Source organism: Gymnodraco acuticeps, unplaced genomic scaffold (assembly GCF_902827175.1).
Source record: "Gymnodraco acuticeps unplaced genomic scaffold, fGymAcu1.1, whole genome shotgun sequence".
In the NCBI taxonomy this organism is placed as follows: Eukaryota; Metazoa; Chordata; class Actinopteri; order Perciformes; family Bathydraconidae; genus Gymnodraco; species Gymnodraco acuticeps.
This window is the reverse complement of record NW_022991482.1, coordinates 37,501-39,826: the sequence shown is the minus strand read 5'-3', so window position 1 is coordinate 39,826 and position 2,326 is coordinate 37,501. Positions and strand designations below refer to the sequence as shown.

Genomic DNA, 2,326 nt, shown 5'->3' with positions numbered 1-2,326 from the left:
TTGCAAAATGATCTTTTAAATCGACAAACATCATACGTGTAATTCGTGGCTCAGTTCAAACGGGATCGAACGATAATCTTTCTCTCCATTGACTTCAATGCATGCTTTTCAGAAATAAGGTCCCATGGAGGAAAGGGAGGGACTTCGCCTCTCTATAGCACACTTTAAAAACAACGTCATCTCAAGGTGCTTCAATGCTATGAGGAGAAAATAAAGTTATCTCTTAGTTAGCCTCTGGACATTTAAAACAAAGATGGTGGTTTATAAAAAACACGTTGAGGATTATGATGATAATAATAAATATTCTGTTGTGTTTCAGTTTGGCCTCAGGAGGAATACATCGTGGAATATTCTCTGGAGTACGGCTTCCTGCGTCTGTCGCAGAGCACGAGACAGAGACTCAATATCCCCGTCATGGTGGTCACTCTAGGTGAGGGACTCTTTAAAGTAGAGACACTACATACATACACCTGAACATCAGCAGGAGAGGACTCTTTAAAGTAGAGACACTACATACTGATATACACCTGAACATCAGCAGGAGAGGACTCTTTAAAGTAGAGACACTACATACTGATATACACCTGAACATCAGCAGGAGAGGACTCTTTAAAGTAGAGACACTACATACTGATATACACCTGAACATCAGCAGGAGAGGACTCTTTAAAGTAGAGACACTACATACTGACATACACCTGAACATCAGCAGGAGAGGACTCTTTAAAGTAGAGACACTACATACTGATATACACCTGAACATCAGCAGGAGAGGACTCTTTAAAGTAGATACACTACATACTGATATACACCTGAACATCAACAGGAGAGGACTCTTTAAAGTAGAGACACTACATACTGATATACACCTGAACATCAGCAGGAGAGGACTCTTTAAAGTAGAGACACTACATACTGATATACACCTGAACATCAGCAGGAGAGGACTCTTTAAAGTAGAGACACTACATACTGATATACACCTGAACATCAGCAGGAGAGGACTCTTTAAAGTAGAGACCACTACATACTGATATACACCTGAACATCAGCAGGAGAGGACTCTTTAAAGTAGAGACACTACATACTGATATACACCTGAACATCAGCAGGAGAGGACTCTTTAAAGTAGAGACACTACATACTGATATACACCTGAACATCAGCAGGAGAGGACTCTTTTAAAGTAGAGACACTACATACTGATATACACCTGAACATCAGCAGGAGAGGACTCTTTAAAGTAGAGACACTACATACTGATATACACCTGAACATCAGCAGGAGAGGACTCTTTAAAGTAGAGACACTACATACTGACATACACCTGAACATCAGCAGGAGAGGACTCTTTAAAGTAGAGACACTACATACTGATATACACCTGAACATCAGCAGGAGAGGACTCTTTAAAGTAGAGACACTACATACTGATATACACCTGAACATCAGCAGGAGAGGACTCTTTAAAGTAGATACACTACATACTGATATACACCTGAACATCAACAGGAGAGGACTCTTTAAAGTAGAGACACTACATACTGATATACACCTGAACATCAGCAGGAGAGGACTCTTTAAAGTAGAGACACTACATACTGATATACACCTGAACATCAGCAGGAGAGGACTCTTTAAAGTAGAGACACTACATACTGATATACACCTGAACATCAGCAGGAGAGGACTCTTTAAGTAGAGACACTACATACTGATATACACCTGAACATCATCAGGAGAGGACTCTTTAAAGTAGAAACACTACATACTGATATACACCTGAACATCAGCAGGAGAGGACTCTTTAAAGTAGAGACACTACATACTGATATACACCTGAACATCAGCAGGAGAGGACTCTTTAAAGTAGAGACACTACATACTGATATACACCTGAACATCAGCAGGAGAGGACTCTTTAAAGTAGAGACACTACATACTGATATACACCTGAACATCAGCAGGAGAGGACTCTTTAAAGTAGAGACACTACATACTGATATACACCTGATCAGTAGGAGAGGACTCTTTAAAGTAGAAACACTACATACTGATATACACCTGAACATCAGCAGGAGAGGACTCTTTAAAGTAGAGACACTACACACTGATATACACCTGGACATCAGCAGGAGAGGACTCTTTAAAGTAGAGACACTACATACTGCTATACACCTGAACATCAGCAGGAGAGGACTCTTTAAAGTAGAGACACTACACACTGATATACACCTGAACATCAGCAGGAGAGGACTCTTTAAACTAGAGACACTACATACTGATATACACCTGAACATCAGCAGGAGAGGACTCTTTAAAGTAG

At 40.4% G+C, this 2,326-nt stretch overlaps 1 protein-coding gene across 1 annotated transcript in view; it reads left to right on the top strand.

Moving 5' to 3' along the window:
* Nucleotides 1-319: 319 nt before the first annotated feature.
* tmem259 (transmembrane protein 259) overlaps nt 320-2,326 on the top strand; it is a gene marked incomplete at its 5' end in the record, with an annotated part of 13,207 nt that continues 11,200 nt past the window's right edge. Inside the window, 1 exon segment of the mRNA XM_034196717.1 lies at nt 320-430. Coding sequence (XP_034052608.1) covers nt 320-430 — 111 coding nt within the window.